The sequence below is a fragment of the Bombina bombina genome, chromosome 3 (genome assembly GCF_027579735.1).
Source record: "Bombina bombina isolate aBomBom1 chromosome 3, aBomBom1.pri, whole genome shotgun sequence".
Taxonomy (NCBI): domain Eukaryota; kingdom Metazoa; phylum Chordata; class Amphibia; order Anura; family Bombinatoridae; genus Bombina; species Bombina bombina.
In genome coordinates, this window is record NC_069501.1 from 283,862,031 (window position 1) to 283,879,666 (window position 17,636).

General features: G+C 36.7%; 1 protein-coding gene across 1 annotated transcript in view; it reads right to left on the reverse strand.

Moving 5' to 3' along the window:
- LOC128652320 (septin-4-like) overlaps window positions 1–17,636 on the reverse strand; it is a gene marked incomplete at its 5' end in the record, with an annotated part of 120,802 nt that overhangs the window by 12,823 nt on the left and 90,343 nt on the right. The window contains 4 exons of the mRNA XM_053705256.1: window positions 1,497–1,596; window positions 10,538–10,700; window positions 12,176–12,272; window positions 14,526–14,627. Coding sequence (XP_053561231.1) covers window positions 1,497–1,596; window positions 10,538–10,700; window positions 12,176–12,272; window positions 14,526–14,627 — 462 coding nt within the window. The remainder of the gene's footprint in view (window positions 1–1,496; window positions 1,597–10,537; window positions 10,701–12,175; window positions 12,273–14,525; window positions 14,628–17,636) is intronic.

A 17,636-nucleotide genomic window follows, 5' to 3' on the forward strand; every position in this document is an offset into this window, starting at 1 on the left:
AATACAGGCAATGAAATAAGATCAATATCTTATAACTCTGTACATAATATAAATTATAGATTAGACTGCTGCTCCAAATATGTAAATTATTTAATCACCTGTGGGGTATGTGGAAAACAATATACAGGATCTACCAGCAGAAATCTAAAAGATAGGATACATGAGCATCTGTCCTCAATACAGAAAGATCCACCAAAGACACCCGTTGGTAAATACTTTAACCAGCATACGGAGAAAAAGAGAACTTTACTGTTTCAGGCTATAGATTATATTCCAATTAACAAAAGAGGAGTTGACAGATATCGACAACTGCTAGATAGGGAGGTTCAGTGGATTTTCAAATTAGGGACCAAATAAACCACAGGAATGAATTTGAGGTGAAACCTGGACTTTTACCAGGGTTTGTAACATTATAACATTATAATAGTAATACAAGAAAATGAACAATGTAATTAAAAACCTAAAAGAAGTAAATACATGTTGCAATTAGATCTAATTCTGTTTTAAATTTTGTACTCTCCATTATTAGAATATTCTGTATAGGTATACATGACTCTATAATTGTATTATACATATATTGGTGGGTAAATTGTTTTTCAAAATGAAATTGTATGAGACAACAAATGAAATGAATGTTAGTGTTTTTAATCTATTTTTCTAGTATCTTTTTTGATTTGTATATGAGCATCAATATTTTCCAAAGTGGTTACGTATATATCTCTTTAAGCTGTAACCTGTAATGGCAAGTGCACATAGACAAACTATATATGTCAGATGTTGGGGGCAGGACTTCATGGCTAGATAAGTCTGAACATACAGGCTCCCAAACTATCTTTGAGAAAGCACCAGTTGGGCGGTGAAACGCGCCAGATGACATATTAGCTGCATCCCCGCTTCAATGTGAGTTTGTCTTCAACTTCATTATTTTAATGCATATCGCATAAATATGTTTACTTTTAACATAAGGCTTGTGCATAGTGATTGCTGCATTATATGGACCTTTATCATTGCCATACCGTGCTGGAGAATTCTTTCTTACATATTGCAGACAGTTAACCTGCAGACTTCGCTAGAGGTAGCGACGTCACTAACAAGAGTGTTTCTCCTGTGTCGTTGAAGACGAGGGCGCTTTCTCCGAAAGCTAAGGTACTGCTATTGTTTATCCTATAACTGTATCTGTGGAACCCCTTACATACTTTTTTTCTATCTGTATTTACAGACATATATACACATATAAACACATAAATACATATATTGACATCTTTATATATATATATATACTATAAATAAATATATATATAAAAGTATTTCTTGTCTCTTATTCTTAGGGTGCAAGAAAAAAATTCAGACCATTTTCCAGTTGCATTTATATTCAACAAAGAGTGTTATTAATATTACCATCCAAATGCAATGACTTTATGCTCACTGCACAGTTTGATAACATGTTAACTAACAAACATATGGAATACACATAGTTTAGAAGAGCTCACACTCACCTCCTCATCTTTTTCTCGGATGAGTCTTTGGGTGTCATGGTCTGGTGATGGAGGAACACTGGGAATAGGGAAGTCTGTGCCACTCTCTCGGGTCAGCTTACTATAATAAAAGGCAAGTAGAGAGGTCTCAGTGATAGATGAATCATACATACTATATACTGTAGTACTGTCATTAGTAGTCCCAATAATTGTATAGACAGAAAATATATCCCAAATATATATTAAATCCAGAGGAAGAGATTAATGATAATGGAATGTTATGGTCCCCTTTTCTCATAAATTATTTAAATATAAGCAGTAAATAGAACACAATATACTTTTTACTGTTTTACCTTAAAAGGACATGAAGTTCAAAAACTAAACTTTCATCATAAAGTGTAATATTTTTAAAAACTTTCCAATTTACTTCTATTATTAAATGCAACTCTTTATTGTGGTTGAAACTTGGCACCTATCTTGAGCAATATATGACAGCAATGTTTGCAACAATGAGCTCGCTTCCATTGAGCTGTAAAAAAAATGAAGTAGTAAGCTACCGAAGTGTCCGACAACTAAACGTTCACGGCTCCATTTAGTACCAGGCTTCCATTGAAATATTTTGTGCATTGCGTGCAGTTGTTCTTTTTGTGTAGGTGTAAGTTAATGCTGTGTTAATGCTTCCATCCGACATCAGATTTCTTGAAAATTAAGTTAGTTGCTATGGTAACCCGGCCTTAAACTATAAAATGTACATTTAACGTCTGTGCTCCTTATCTGTCATCACTTCTAGGGAAACAAAAACAAAGATATATTTATTTATAATACATATTTTTTAACTATTATTATATAACTAATATTATTATATTTTCCACTTTATAAGTATATGTAATATGTATTGCTGCCCTATGCATAGGTCTCGTTTGAATTTTGTAGATATGTACTTGCATATATTTATATATGTAAAACATACAATCAGTCCCCTACTTACGAACATTCAAGTTATAAACTTTCAAAGATAAGAAAATGCGGTTCGCATGTCAAAGCATGGAAGTTAGTTCTATTAGTTCCGTGTCTGCCAGATGCGGTTGTGCTGCAGTTTACTTTAGAATACAGTACAAGCCCAGGATGTCAGGAAAAAAAGCATAAACGCAGTGGTGATAAAAGCAGTGGTGATGCTGTAAGGGACTGCTAAGAAGCGCCGAGCCATAATGATGGAAACAAAAGATAAAATAATGGAGAGATTGGACCGAGGTGAAAAGATGATAGACATTGCTCGTTCTTATAACATGAATCGTTCAACCATTGGCACAATTCTAAAGAACAAGGAAAAGATCATGGAACATGTGAAGTCTGCTGTGCCAATGAAGTGTGTGGATGCAGGATCAGCATCAGCGTCAAGTCCCACTTAGCTTAATGCTGATCCAAGAAAAGGCTAAAAGCCTAAAGGTGCATCTGAAGAATTAGAGGGTGCATCTTTTAATGCCAGTCAAGGATAGTTTCATAGGTTCAAGGCTAGAGCCAACCTTCACAACATAAAAGTAAGTGGTGAAACAGTGAGTGCAGATACCATAGCTGCCCAGGAATTTCCTGTAACGCTTCAAGAAATTATTGTTGAAGGTGCTTATTTACATGAGGTGGTTTTTAATGTAGACAACACAGGCCTGTACTGGAATGCCAGATCGAAGTTACATCAGTAAGGAGGAAAAGGTGATGCCAGGTTATAAAGCAGGCTAACTCTGTTGTTTGGCGGCAATGCTTCCGGCGATATGAAGCTGAAACCTCTCTTAGTTTATCATGCAGAGAACCCAAGAGCCCTTAAAAACACTGCCAAGGGCTCTCTTCCTGTTGTATGGAAGAGTAACTCCAAAGCCCAGGCCATTTTCCAGGACTGGTTTTTCCACCACTTCATCCCAGAGATAGAGAAATTTTGCATGGAGAAATATGTCCCATTAAACATTCTTTTGCTGCTTGACAATGCTCCGGGCCACTCCCCATTCATGGATGACTTTCATCCCAACGTCAAAGTAGTGAATCTGCCACCGAATACTACGGCACTCATCCAACCTATGGACCAGGGAGTTATTGTGACTTTCAAGAAATATTATTTATGTCACACTTTTTGTCAAGCAGTAAAGGCGATGGACAAATCAGCAATAACCTTGGGACAATTTTGGAAGGATTGCAACATCTACAAAGCCATAGAAAAGATTAACTTTGCTTGGCATGAAGTTACAGCTGTCACCGTGAATGGGGTTTGGAAGAACCTTTGCCCGCAGTATGTTCACGAATCTCGTGGATTTGAGAAAGAGGAGTCCAATGAGGTCCTCAGCAACTTAGTTACCCTCAGTGAGAAGCTGGAGCTAGATCTGCAAGAGGATGACTTCATTGAACTCATTGATGTACAACATGAGGAGCTTACTAATAAAGCCCTGATAGAATTGGAGGCCCAGCGAAAGGATGAAGAGAACCAAGAGGGAGCTATTCAAATCAGACAATAGGATTTAAGCAGCTCTCATTCTATTGGCTAATTCAAATTAGCCAATAGAATGAGAGCTGCTTAAATCCTATTGGCTGATTTGAAGATCATCCAGGATCGTCCAGGCTGCCTGGATGAAGACTTCGCCAGGATGAAGATCGTTCAAGCGGGACTTCAAAAACTGTAAGTGGATTGTCAGGGGGTTAGTGTCAGGTGTTTTTTAAGGGTTTATTGGGTGGATTTTATTTTTTAGGTTAGGGTCTGGGCAGTAAAATAGCTAAATGCCCTTTTAAGTGCAATGCCTATACAAATGCCCTTTTCAGGGCAATGGGTAGCTTAGGTTTTTTAGATAGTTTTTTTTATTTTGTGAGTTTTGGGGGGGGGGTTGCAATGTTAGTGGGTCTTTGTAATTTTATTTTAAAAAAAGAGCTGATATCTTTAGGGCAATGCCCTACAAAAGACCCTTTTAAGGGCCATTGGTATTTTATTCTAGATTAGGTTTTTTATTTTGGGGTGTTTTTTATGGGTATTAGAATTGGAATAATGTTTGTATTTTTGATAATTTGTTTGTTATTTTGTGTAATGTATATTTTTATGGGGTGTTTTTTTTAAGTAAAAGAGCTGTTTATCTCAGGGCAATGCCCTACAAAAGGCCCTTTTAAAGCCCCCCAAATGGCCCTTTTAAGGGCCCCTGTTAGTTTTGGGGGTGGGGGTTTGTATAGTGTTAGGGGGTGTTTGTATTTTTTTTGGAGTAAAAGAGCTCTTTATCTCAGGGCAATGCCCTAAAAAAGGCCCTTTTAAGCGCCCCCAAAATGCCCTTTTAAGGGCCCCTGGAAGTTTAGGGGGTGGGGGTTTGTATAGTGTTAGGGGGGGGTTTGTATTTTTTTGGAGTAAAAAAGCTGTTAATCTAAGGAAAATGCCCTACAAAAGGCCCTTTTAAGGGCCCCCCAAAAGGCCCTTGTAAGGGCCCCGAAAAGGCCCTTGGTAGTTTATTCTAGAGTAGGGTTTTTTATTTTGGGGTGTTTTTTTTAAGGGTATTAGAATAGGATTAATCTTTATTTTTTTGTAATGGTAGTTTTTTTTATTTTTTGTAATGGTAGTTTTTTATATTTTTTGTAATGTTAGGTTTTAGTGTAAGGCAGGTTAGGTTTTATTTCACAGGTAAGTTTATATATATTTTAACTAGGTAGTTAGTAAATAGTTAATAACTTTTTACTAACTAGTCTACCTAGTTAAAATAAATACAAATTTACCTGTGAAATAAAAATAAAACCTAAGCTAGCTACAATATAACTATTAGTTATATTGTAGCTAGCTTATATTTTATTTCACAGGTAAGTATGTATTTAGATTTAAATAGGAATTATTTAGTTAATAATTGTAAGTTTAAAGTGAATTTGATGCTAAAGTGCCCGTTTTTTAAAAATTCGATAAAAAACAGGGGCACTTTAATTCATCAAAATTTACATTTCACTCCTGTTGTGAAAAAAAAAAACTTACCTTTTAAACTTGACAGCCGCTCCAGCTTCCTCCGCCCGTCGCAAAGCCTCTTCCTGGGTCTAAAAGGAGGAATCCGGCTTCCTCCAATCACGGCGTTGAATCAGACACTGATTCCCCCGGGGGGAAGCCGTGATTGGAGGATGACCTATCCATCATTTCTGACGTCAGAAATTACTTGTAACGACCGGAGGAAGCTGGAGCTGCTGTCAAGATTAAAAGGTAAGTTTTTTTTCACAACAGGTGTGAAATGTAAATTTTGATGAATTAGTGCCCCTGTTTTTAATCGAATTTTAAAAAAACGCTCACTTTAGCATCAAAATTGACATTCACTTTAATTTAGATCTATTTAATTATGTTAAAGTTAGGGGGGTAAGGTTTAGGGTTAGGGTTACATTAGGGTTAGGTTTAGGGGTTAATATAGTTTCATTTAGCTTGTTGAGATGTGGGGGGCTGTTGGTTTAGGGGTTAATAAATGTAGTATAGTGGCGGCAATATCGGGAGCGGCAGATTAGGGGTTAATAATTTTATTTAGGTAGCGGCGATATCGGGAGCAGCAAATTAGGGGTTAATAATTTTATTTAGGTAGTGGCGATATCGGGAGCGGCAGATTAGGGGTTAATAACTGTAGGCAGGTGTCAGCGATGTTGGGGGCAGCAGATTAGGGGTGTTTAGACGTAGGGTTTATGTTAGGGTGTTAGGTTTAAACAGTATTTTTATTTCCCCATAGACATCAATGGGGCTGCGTTACGGAACTTTTGTTTCCACGATCGCAGGTGTTAGTTTTTTTTTGCCAGCTCTCCCCATTGATGTCTATGGGTAAGTCGTGCATGAGCACATCAAAACACTGCTTCTTTTGTGTGCGGTATGGAGCTCAACGCACTCATATCGCACGCAAAAGGCGTATGTTTGAAAACTTGTAATAGCAGTGCTATAGGAAATTAAATAACGTAACTTTTGTTGCGTTCGTTAATTTCTCTATAGCGCTCAAAACTCGTAATCTAGGTGAGTGTTCGTTTTTGAGGCACAAAAACTATCATCTATGACGAGAGAAAAAAAAATCTACTACCCAGACATCACTGAATCCTTTTTTCAAACGGGAGATAGAATTGAATCCAGCAAGGAACCAGAACCTGTGCCATCAACATCAGGTGTGAGTGAAATTGCAGCTCGCCCTCCATCTCCTATTACTGACTATTCTTCAGCTCCACTATCTCCACATCTTCCTCCTCCAGTCAGTAACTTGCCTGTTCACTCCATGCCAGCCCCTGTATGCCAGCTGGTGTACTATACAGGGTACAAGGCAAGATTATAAATGTTTTACGTACTTATAGTATTGTTTATTTTTCATGTACAGTACAGGTACTACTGGACAGTATATTAAAAATGTTTTCTTTACACAGGTACAGTACAGGTATTGTTTATTTATTATACAGGGAGTGCAGAATTATTAGGCAAATGAGTATTTTGACCACATCATCCTCTTTATGCATGTTGTCTTACTCCAAGCTGTATAGGCTCGAAAGCCTACTACCAATTAAACATATTAGGTGATGTGCATCTCTGTAATGAGAAGGGGTGTGGTCTAATGACATCAACACCCTATATCAGGTGTGCATAATTATTAGGCAACTTCCTTTCCTTTGGCAAAATGGGTCAAAAGAAGGACTTGACAGGCTCAGAAAAGTCAAAAATAGTGAGATATCTTGCAGAGGGATGCAGCACTCTTAAAATTGCAAAGCTTCTGAAGCGTGATCATTGAACAATCAAGCGTTTCATTCAAAATAGTCAACAGGGTCACAAGAAGCGCGTGGAAAAACCAAGGCGCAAAATAACTGCCCATGAACTGAGAAAAGTCAAGCGTGCAGCTGCCAAGATGCCACTTGCCACCAGTTTGGCCATATTTCAGAGCTGCAACATCACTGGAGTGCCCAAAAGCACAAGGTGTGCAATACTCAGAGACATGGCCAAGGTAAGAAAGGCTGAAAGACGACCACCACTGAACAAGACACACAAGCTGAAACGTCAAGACTGGGCCAAGAAATATCTCAAGACTGATTTTTCTAAGGTTTTATGGACTGATGAAATGAGAGTGAGTCTTGATGGGCCAGATGGATGGGCCCGTGGCTGGATTGGTAAAGGGCAGAGAGCTCCAGTCCGACTCAGACGCCAGCAAGGTGGAGGTGGAGTACTGGTTTGGGCTGGTATCATCAAATATGAGCTTGTGGGGCCTTTTCGGGTTGAGGATGGAGTCAAGCTCAACTCCCAGTCCTACTGCCAGTTTCTGGAAGACACCTTCTTCAAGCAGTGGTACAGGAAGAAGTCTGCATCCTTCAAGAAAAACATGATTTTCATGCAGGACAATGCTCCATCACACTCGTCCAAGTACTCCACAGCGTGGCTGGCAAGAAAGGGTATAAAAGAAGAAAATCTAATGACATGGCCTCCTTGTTCACCTGATCTGAACCCCATTGAGAACCTGTGGTCCATCATCAAATGTGAGATTTACAAGGAGGGAAAACAGTACACCTCTCTGAACAGTGTCTGGGAGGCTGTGGTTGCTGCTGCACGCAATGTTGATGGTGAACAGATCAAAACACTGACAGAATCCATGGATGGCAGGCTTTTGAGTGTCCTTGCAAAGAAAGGTGGCTATATTGGTCACTGATTTGTTTTTTTTGTTTTTTTGAATGTCAGAAATGTATATTTGTGAATGTTGAGATGTTATATTGGTTTCACTGGTAAAAATAAATAATTGAAATGGGTATATATTTGTTTTTGTTAAGTTGCCTAATAATTATGCACTGTAATAGTCACCTGCACACACAGATATCCCCCTAAAATAGCTAAAACTAAAAACAAACTAAAAACTACTTCCAAAACTATTCAGCTTTGATATTAATGAGTTTTTTGGGTTCATTGAGAACATGGTTGTTGTTCAATAATAAAATTAATCCTCAAAAATACAACTTGCCTAATAATTCTGCACTCCCTGTATACTACATTACTGTACATTAACAATGTTTTCTTTACAGTATTGTTTGTTTTTTATGTACTACTGTGCTGTAATGTGTGTGAAAAGTATTATAAAGTGAGGTTTATAATACTTTTCACATAAATTACAATACAGTTGGACTTACAAACAAAGTGGACTTACGAACATACTCCCAGAACGGAACTCGTTCGTAAGTAGGGGACTTACTGTACTGATATTTCCATAAGAACATAAGTGCAAGTTATTCCTGTACATGGGACAACAATACATTTTACATAATACAATTGTTTTCCTCATTAAAACACTTGCATTGTTTGCAAGCTCCTTTTTCCTCTTTTACACCTAGCTATGCCGGGTGCAATTTTTCTCAATGTATTGACAGCCTCCGACAGTGTATTAATCGTTTTTGTTTTCATCAGAAACCTGGTATAAGTTATGGCTTGACGGCTTCTAATACTTCCTATGGGACACGTTATACCTCAATATCGACAGGATATATATCAGTTTGTGACCTTGCGCAAACCTGATTACAGCTCAATGGAAACAAACCCAATGATTGTAATTTTTTTATACATGTAGCATTCACGACACGTTCACACTCCTCAGTATGCTCTCATAAGAGTAGTCGAGTTTCAGCAAAGGAGAGTTAAAATTTGATAATATAAGTGTGCTGTGAATCAAGTTTAATTTTGACTTTCCATGTCTATTTAATATATCTTTTATATGGGTAAGAATATAATAGAAAACTAGACATTTTAAATATGCTTATATTTAAAAAAATATATACATTGCAAAAATCAACAAGCTTTTTTTCAAAATGTTCAAATACCTCCATAAGCAGATATTTTATGGAAGCTTTGTCTTGCTATTTAATCTTTCTTCCTTTTATTAGACTACATATACAGGGACTAAGGATCTCAAACATATATATATATATATATATATATATATATATATACACAGGGTCTTATCACATTAAGGATCTCAAACATATATATATATATATATATATATATATACACACAGGGTCTTATCACATTAAGGATCTCAAACATATATATATATATATATATATATATATATATATATATATATATATATATATATATATATATATATATACACAGGGTCTTATCACATTAAGGATCTCAAACAAACAGTATATTTTTATTAGCCTTTAATTTTGCCATTATAATCAGGATGATTTTTCCGACACTGCCATTTTCTCATTGCAAACATTTAAAAAGGATTGATTGTATTCAGTATATGAAGGTATGCTCCTTGAGAAGTTAACTCTGTTTCTACTAGTCAATGCTAAAAGCTAACTATATGCATGTAGATACTTGTGTGATATAAATTAGGTGAATGAAAAATATTTCAGTTTGCTTTGTGCATCAAACTGGGTGGAAAGCTTATTTTACTGAGCAATTATATAGTAAAGTAAGTGTCTCTTCTTAACATACAACAAAATAGTGAAATCCCCTTAATGAGATAAACATTTCCCAAGGAAAAAAATTGCCTATAAAAGAATCCATGAGGGGATTTAGAACACTGACGAGGCATCTTATATACAATCTTTCTGGGTCAGAGAGCTTTAGAGAATCAGACCCTTAGTGCTTTCACAATCTTTAATATCACACCTTTTCACTAAGACAGTCTTCCTATTGTTTGCATTCTTAAAATGATAAGTTTCTGTCCCGTTTCAGGACCTATAATCTCATTGTATTATGAGGATTTAACTCCCATTGCTGCTTTTCCCTCAAACATCATCACCAGCTGCCCTGAATCTCTTGTTGTATTGTTCATATCTCAATACACAGTACAGCCAATGATTAGCTGCACCACCCTATTGCAGAATAGCAGAGATGGGCCTGCTTATGTTAACTAAAAAGCTGCCAGTAAGCATGAGTAGAACTGCAGAAGCCCCTATTATACGGCAGTTTCTGATTAGCTGCACCTCCTGTGTACTGAGATATGGAAAAACACCAAGAGGTTTGAGACAGCTGGCCCTTTGATTAGTCCATAAGTGAACTTGGGGAACTCTAACCCATTGTGATGTTGCTCACATGAAGAAAAATTCCCAAGAGCACATACTTGCGATTCCTCTCCCTCACTACACGTTGAGTCAGACTCTGTATGCACTGGGCTCGGTAGTTCTCATAGTGGGTCTCCCGTGTCACATCCTTCAGGTCTTGCATATGAGTGCGGATCAGCATAGTGCGCAGTTTGACAAAATCACAGTGTTGTTCATTCTCAACTGCAGATGTGATAGAGAGGATAACACAGGGAAATGTTAGCGTATTTGTTGTGGTCTGAGTAGAAGATAAATGTGACAATAGTATTAAAGCAAAGAAGGTTTGGAATATGACAAAAGTGTAGATTGAACTACATTATCATAGAGGCACAGCATTCATGATAAGTATTAAAAATTAGTTTGAAACTAGAAAAATACATGAAAATATGAAGCATGAGACCAGATTCAGAATGTTTACCCGGCAGGGTGTCTACAAATTAGTTAAATAACTTTTTATATTCTTAAGGTAATGGGAGTAATAACATACCACTTAGAAAAAAAACTTTGAACATGCTTTGAGCAGCCTTTACTCAATAAGATTTTAGAGAGCACCCCAATTTTTTGTTTGCACCTCTGCTGTACTGATAAAAAGGGTTAAAATTACCCCTCCCACACCTAGCCATGATCCCAGACCATCTAGACAAACCCTGAAATTGTCTAGTCAATCCACATAGACCACCCAGCTCCCTCCCCTTTGAAAACCAATAGCTACTCTCCTTGATTCATACTAACTTCTCTTATAGAACAGTGGACTAAGCATTCCCTCCTACACCCAATTCACTGGAACAGCCACTGCTTACCAGTTCAGGAACAAAAAAGCATGCAAACAGGAACAAAGAAACATGCAAACCCAGTCCATGAACCCAGTCCATGAGAAAACATTGTAAGAAAGTTTTGTTGCTTTTTAGTTTTTATTCTAAGCTATTAAATCTATTAAAAGAGCTGTTGTTTGAATTAGTAATCCTCCTCAAATTAAAATTATATACCAGGAAATTATAAACAAATACTGTACATGAGAACTACTGCACTAATTCTTGTCTACTAAAAAGAAAATCAGCTTTAGTTCTTATAACATTTATTTTGCATAAAAACAACAAACAAGTCAAATATAAACTGTAAATGAAAAACTAGAATTTGTCAGGGGGACCCAGTAACGCAGATGTATGGTTTTCCATGAAACAGGAACAACACATCTTCTCCAAAACTAGAGAAGGAGAAGGTGGCAATGCATGATTTTAGTTAGTTGGATGCTATCTAGAACCAGAAGAGTCAATCACCTTGCAAACCTAGAACATTTTGTATCTCTTTACCTCTAGCAGTGCATTGTCTAGGCCCCTTTATCAGCAGGCAGCTATAATACATCCATCAGAGGCTTATTAACTTTTTAACTCAGCAAGGTCGTAGTGGTGATTATCTTTATTATCATCCAGGGGTATTTTACCCTTCATATGCCAAAGTTTTGGTCTGATCTTTGGCATGCTATTTTATTTTACACATACCTGGTCTAATCAAGTGGTTTAAACCACGTTAATAACAGTCATAAACTGAAAACTCCAGGTTTAAAACTATCAAATATTTGAAGGAAATACAGTGCATTTTTGTCTTGCATACAAAATTATGTTCAGGGGCCATGCTTTAGTTCTATTTATTTACCTTACCTTCTACAACACCCCAGGGATACTGCCGGCCTCTCACACGCTTCCCATTACTCTCCACAACAGTATTAGAGCCAATCACAGCAAACGGAATGCTCCTCTGGGAAAAGACAAATAGATAATCAGGTTCCAATCTTTTATTTTCATCAATGGCTGGGGATAGACAAAATAATGAGGATATGGCTCTGTGAGGTAAGGTTTGTCGGGTTTCTTACAAAGATATATGCTAAACAAGCTTGTATACCTCACACTGTAAACAATAAACTTTGGATAAGCCTTTTATAAATACAATTTTTTGAGGGTCCACATTTAAACTTTTATTTTTTATTCTGGATCTGCCAACAGACTAGCATATACATGGAACTATTAATTCAGATTAACAACAGTCACTTTCTTTTGTGCAGACCTACTGAAAAAGACACTGGAGTTATTGAATCAAGTAACTATAATTATATAGTCAATCATATATCATTTTAAATAATGATTTTTTAATGATTTTTAATGTTAGATTTATATTATTGTGCATTTCTGACTTCTGAAACTGTCTTTTCTTACTGCTTTTCCTTTGAGAGATATGATTAAATAAAATTAAGATAAAGTTAGAAAAATCCTAATCTCAACTTCCACAGTCCCCATGAAATCATACTCTAGTCAATGTAAAATTATCCCAAAAAAGAGAGCACAAAGGAACCTGGTGAGGATTTATAGGACTAAAAAAAATGAAAGCAACCCCATAGAAGTAACCGCCCACCCCCACCTCCACCGCCCAAAAAAAGCCTAGATAAAAAAAAAACTACTCTAAAACTTGCCCTAAAGAATTTCAGCTCTTTGGCTATATAAAAAAACTTAATCTAAAAAAAATATATCCTAAAAAAGATTGATCTGAGAAGGGCACTTGGTAGTGCAGTGCCCTAAAGTGATTCATTTCTTCTGCTGCCCGATAAACCTAAACTAATAAAAAACTGATCCGAATAAAAAGATTGCCCTGAAAAGGGCATTTGGTTGGGCATTGCCTTTAGAAGGGCATTTGGTTGGGCATTGCCTTTAGAAGGGCATTTGGTAGGGAAGTGCCCTAAAGCGATCAAAGATCTTTTTCTTTTAAAAAAAAAAAAAGGCCCCCCAAAAACACAGCTTAACCCCAAAGATGGTACTCACCAAACTTGAATCCAGCTCCTACCTGATTGCAACTGCAGTGCTCCTCTTATAATATTATTCACATATTAGGTCGTTGGGTTAACGCACATGAAAATGTAAACTTAAGGCACATTATGGAAATATTAAACATTAAAAAATATTAATAATAATTAATAAAAATGATTATAGATACTGTAATATATATATATATATATATATATATATATATATATATATATCACGGATTATTTAGAAATTTTTACAGTATTTATAATAATTTGTAACAATTATTATTATTATTTTTAAATATTTTATATTTAATATTTCCATAGCATGCCTTAAGATAACTAATTTTTCATTTGAGACCTAATGAAGCATGTTACACTTATTTTAAACATTCCTATGTTCTTCACAAAAAAATATTTCTTTTTATTAAATATATATTCCTATATAAATCTAATAAAGTTAATATATAATATATATCTATACCTATATATATATATCGTAATAGATTAGATATATAGGTATAGGTACATACAGATTTATATATATATAAGTGTGTGTGTATTTACAATAAAAATAACATATTCCTGTATGTGAAAAACACTGGAATAATAATAACTCCTGTCTGGTTAGCAAACAAGCGATAAGTATTAGAGTTTTTTTCTACATTCTCCATTAAAGCCTGTGGGGTGAATGCGTTAGCGCAATTGCGATATATGAAATCCTGAAGTTAGCACCTGTTGGGTTTCGCTCACATGCAAACTTTTTACTCATAACTTGTAATACGAGTGCTACCCAACCGCACAAATAGATTAATTCTGGCAAAGTTTAAGCTTGAGCAGCAGGGCTGTGTTCCCCTTGTAATCTAGCCCATAGTGTGTGTGTGCAAATAAGCCCATGCGTTCCTTCTTTAATTCCAAATACTTTTAATACTCAGTACTTTTATTTTGCATCAAAGTAAACAAGAAAGAGGACAAACCAGTTGTACTTCTATTTCACAAGAAAACTGACTTGGGCACTAGAAGCCGTAGAACTTCAGAAGAGATTGTTGGTTGGGTTGGCGTGTACCCCTCAGAGTGACTTACCACAAATAATTTGTCTTATAATACATTCATCCTACCATAATTGCAATATGAAGCTATTATTGTAAAGGTTTAAATACAAAAATAAATGAGTTACTTATCACTATCCTATTAAACCCACTGGGCAGTGTCACCTTCAGCTCCATATCCTGTTGCTTAAAGTCTTCATCTTGGTCAGAGTCACATTCTGGAAACTGATAGATACGAATTCCAAAATGATCCAGCTCCTCGCGAATCTGCAGTGGGAAATCCATCAAAGACATGGAATGATTATACTAACTACATCTGAGAGTCTTTAATGATAATAGCAGACTTCCTCAAACTTGGCCCTCCAGAGGTTTTGGAACTACTACTGATATGCTGGCTGAGCCTCATGGGAAATGTAGTTCCAAAACCTCTGGAGGGCCAAGTTTGAGGATGTCTGATAATAGTTAGTACTCAGACATCTACCTTTTTACACTGGGCACAGAAATGATTAATTGAGCTGTGCAGAAGATTGCTAATTACACTGCATATCCTTTTATGGTGCAAACTCCTAAATCATAATATTGGTTCTCAATGTCATTATATTCGCCTAGATTACGAGTCTTGCGTTAGCCTTAAAAAGCAGCGTTGAGAGGTCCTAACGCTGCTTTTTAATGCCCGCTGGTATTACGAGTCTGGCAGGTACAGGTGTACCGCTCACTTTTATTCCGCGACTCGAGCTTACCACAAATCCCCTTACGTAAATTGTGTATCCTATCTTTTCTATGGGATTTTCCTGATGCCGGTAAAACGAGTATTGGAAAAAGTGAGCGGTACACTCTCTCCTGTCAAGACTCCAACCCCATTTAAAAGTCAGTAGTTAAGAGTTTTATGGGCTAACGCCGAAACATAAAACTCTTAACTAAAGTGCTAAAAAGTACACTAACACCCATAAACTACCTATTAACCCCTAAACCAAGCCCCCCCCCTCCACATCGGAAACACTTAAATAAAGTTTTTAACCCCTAATCTGTCGACCGGACATCGCCGCCACTGTAATAAATATATTAACCCCTAAACCGCCAGACTCCCGCCTCGCAGACACTAGTTAAATTTATTAACCCCTAATCTGCCGTCCCTAACATCGTCGACCCCTACCTACATTTATTAACCCCTAATCTGCCGCCCCCAACGTAGCCGCAACTATATTAAATGTATTAAGCCCAAAACCTAAGTCTAAACCTAAGTCTAACACCCCCTAACTTAAATGTAATTTAAATAAAACGAAATAAAATTACTACAATTAAATAAATTAATCCTATTTAAAACTAAATACTTACCTGTAAAATAAACCATAAGCTAGCTACAATATAACTAATAGTTACATTGTAGCTATCTTAGGGTTTATTTTTTATTTTACAGGCAACTTTGTATTTATTTTAACTAGGTACAATAGTTATTGAATAGTTATTAACTATTTAATAACTTCCTAATCAAAATAAGTACAAATATACCTGCAAAATAAATCCTAACCTAAATTACAATTACACCTAACACTACACTATCATTAAATTAATTACCTAAACTAACTACAATTAAATTAAATAAACTAAAGTAAAACTAATTACACCTAATCTAATCCCCCTAATAAAATAAAAAAAAAAAACCAAAATAATAAAATTCCCTACCCTATACTAAATTACAAATAGCCCTTAAAACCCACCACCCACACACCCAACCCTACTCTAAAACCCACCCAATCCCCCTTTAATAAAACCTAACACTACCCCCTTGAAGATCACCCTACCTTGAGAAGTCTTCAACCAGCCCAGCTCAAGTCCTCAACGAAGCCGGGCGAAGTGGTCCTCCAGAGGGGCAGAAGTCTTCATCCGATCCGGGCAGAAGAGGACCTCCAGACGGGCAGAAGGCTTCATCCAGGCGGCATCTTCTATCTTCATCCATCCGGAGCGGAGCAGGTCCATCTTGAAGCCAGCCGACATTCTATTGGCTGTTCCAATCAGCCATTAGAATGCAAGCTCAATTCTATTGGCTGATTGAATCAGCCAATAGGATTTTTCCAACCTTAATTCTGATTGGCTGATAGAATCCTATCAGACAATCGGAATTCAAGGGATGCCATCTTGGATGACGTCATTTAAAGGAACCTTCATTCATCAGGAGTCGTCGGAAGAAGAGGATGCTCCACGTCGGTTGGCTTGAAGATGGACTCGCTCTGCTCCGGATGGATGAAGATAGAAGATGCTACCTGGATGAAGCCTTCTGCCCGTCTGGAGGTCCTCTTCTGCCCGGATCAGATGAAGACTTCTGCCCGTCTGGAGGACCACTTGTGCCCGGCTGGGTGAAGACGGCTCAAGGTAGGGTGATCTTCAAGGGGTTAGTGTTTTATTAAGGGGGGATTGGGTCGGTTTTAGAGTAGGGTTGGGTGTGTGGGTGGTGGGTTTTAATGTTGGGGGGTATTGTATTTTTTTTCACAGGTAAAAGAGCTGATTACTTTGGGGCAATGCCCCGCAAAAAGCCCTTTTAAGGGCTATTTGTAATTTAGTATAGGGTAGGGAATTTTATTATTTTGGGGGGCTTTTTTATTTTATTAGGGGGATTAGATTAGGTGTAATTCGTTTAAAAAAACTGTAATTATTTTTATATTTTCTGTAATTTAGTGGGGGGGGGTTGTACTTTAGTTTATTTAATTTAATTGTATTTAATTGTAGTTAGTTTAGGTAATTAATTTAATGATAGTGTAGTTTTAGGTGTAATTGTAATTTAGGTTAGGATTTACTGCAAAGGTATATTTGTACTTATTTTAACTAGGAAGTTATTAAATTGTTAATAACTATTTAGTAACCATTCTACCTACTTAAAATAAATACAAACTTGCCTGTAAAATAAAAATAAACCCTAAGATAGATACAAATGTAACTATTAGTTATATTGTAGCTAGCTTAGGGTTTGTTTTATTTAAATTATATTTACGTTAGGGGGGTGTTAGACTTAGGTTTACGGGTTAATACATTTAATATAGTAGCAGCGACAATAGGGGCGGCAGATTAGGGGTTAATAAATGTAGGTAGGTTGCAGCGACATGGGGGGGCAGATTAGGGGTTAATAAATGTAGGTAGGTTGCGGTGACATTGGGGCGGCAGATTAGGAGTTAATAAATAAAATGTAGGGTTCGGCGATGTGGGGGGAAGCAGATTTGGGGTTCATAGGGATAATGTAGGTGGCGGCGGTGTCCAGAGCGGCAGATTAGGGGTTAAAAATAT